The sequence below is a fragment of the Teleopsis dalmanni genome, chromosome 1 (genome assembly GCF_002237135.1).
Source record: "Teleopsis dalmanni isolate 2A chromosome 1, ASM223713v2, whole genome shotgun sequence".
Classification (NCBI taxonomy): Eukaryota; Metazoa; Arthropoda; class Insecta; order Diptera; family Diopsidae; genus Teleopsis; species Teleopsis dalmanni.
In genome coordinates, this window is record NC_051846.1 from 65,292,288 (window position 1) to 65,293,933 (window position 1,646).

At 32.8% G+C, this 1,646-nt stretch overlaps 1 protein-coding gene across 1 annotated transcript in view; it reads left to right on the forward strand.

Moving 5' to 3' along the window:
• LOC119683197 (reversion-inducing cysteine-rich protein with Kazal motifs-like) overlaps positions 1-695 on the forward strand; it is a 52,161-nt gene extending 51,466 nt beyond the window's left edge. Inside the window, exon 9 of the mRNA XM_038096828.1 lies at positions 546-695. Within this exon, the coding sequence (XP_037952756.1) occupies positions 546-695 (150 nt within the window). The remainder of the gene's footprint in view (positions 1-545) is intronic.
• Positions 696-1,646: the final 951 nt, after the last annotated feature.

The window sequence follows — 1,646 nt, forward strand, 5'->3', positions numbered from 1 at the left end:
TAGTTTGGAGCAGTCTGCTTAATTATTTTATAAAACGTAATGGTCAAGATAATCATGTTACCACTTGTTTTGATATGGAGTGTTTAAAAAGTATTATCAGATTTGGTTGGCCCATATGATACTCGGCCTCTTTTTTTATATATCAAAGTTTTTTCAGAATACTAAAGTTTCTTAGAGTGTATGTTTTTCTTTTTTCGATGCATTAATTCTAATTATTGCTTTAACAGTGTGGTCGAAAGCGATCAGTATTGAATGAAAGGAGATTAAGTAAAGTCTATAGCACTTTAAGCATTCTATAACTAAGAGACAAACTGTTCACTGAACTCGCACTGGTTGTGCGACTACTCGTATTACTTTTCATATCGAGCGATAGCTATTAAGTGACTACACTGTATAATAATAGGTATTTGTTTGAAGATCGAATTATGAAGCAAGGAACTGGTTTAGATTTAAAACCCAATTATTTAACTATTGCTTGTTTAGAAATGTAAATTTCCACAAGTGCTTTTTTATATCTATTATCTACATTATTATTTGAACTACAGGTTTACCACACTAAGCTACTATATGGCAATATGATTGGATCGATAGGGTTATACGAGCACTTAGACTCCATTCGCAGTTTATCGATGAATTATTGCCGTAGTGTGGGAGGCTTTTCCGATGCTTTGAGCTATATCAGTTTTACATCTTAGTTGAGAATTTAACATAAATCATAATTATTTAACTCGGGAGGATAAATGGTGTTATTTTATATTGTTAATATAAGAAGTTCAGTTCTACTTGAAATATTCATAATCAGGCCTATTCTGAATCGCAAGGGAATGGGAGTTTGTTCCCTGTTCCCAATTCCCCTATTCTGAATAAATTTGGTATATTCCCTGTTCCCAATTCCCCTATTCTGAATCGCATGGGAATGGGAGTTTTTTCCTAATTTTGCACAATTGTTGTTGTTCACGAAACTGCTGTCTCCCTAGCGATTCAGAATAAGGGAGCTGTGTGTTCGGGAACAGCGTGGGAATAGGGAGTTTTTTCGCTGGGAGTATTCAGAATAGGCCTGAATATCTAACCATAATACTCCATTTAGAAAGGAACCGTAGGTAAAAATTCATTTTTTTGTCTATTATGGCATTCAGTTTGCAACGATTCTACAAATTCTCCACAGAAACAGATAGGTGCTTTAAGTTATCACATATCACATATCATATTAATCTAAATACGATTTCTTGTAGCTTATATTGGACTGTCCTTAGAACTTTGGAGAACTCGTACAAGCTTCATGAAATAGAGAAGTTTACTCAAACATTGTCTGATATATAATGTTAAATTAAATGCTTAATTTATATGTACATTATAAATTACAGCAGGAACTTCAGATTTTTTATATATAATTGATGTTAAAAGAATACGTAATCACAGATGAAGAAGATATAGTTCGCGGTCGTAGAAAATGATGTATTTTTTCAATAAGCAATTGCCTAATGAAGTTACTTATTTTTCCTTCTAAGTTGAGGTTGATTGGAAGTTTTAATATTTATTGAAGACCATGTGATAACTCTGTGTGTTGGTTAGCATGTTGTCTCTTTTATCAGCTTATTTTAGGGAGATGTGATATTTCTTCTACACCCTTACATAAGTGGAAATGA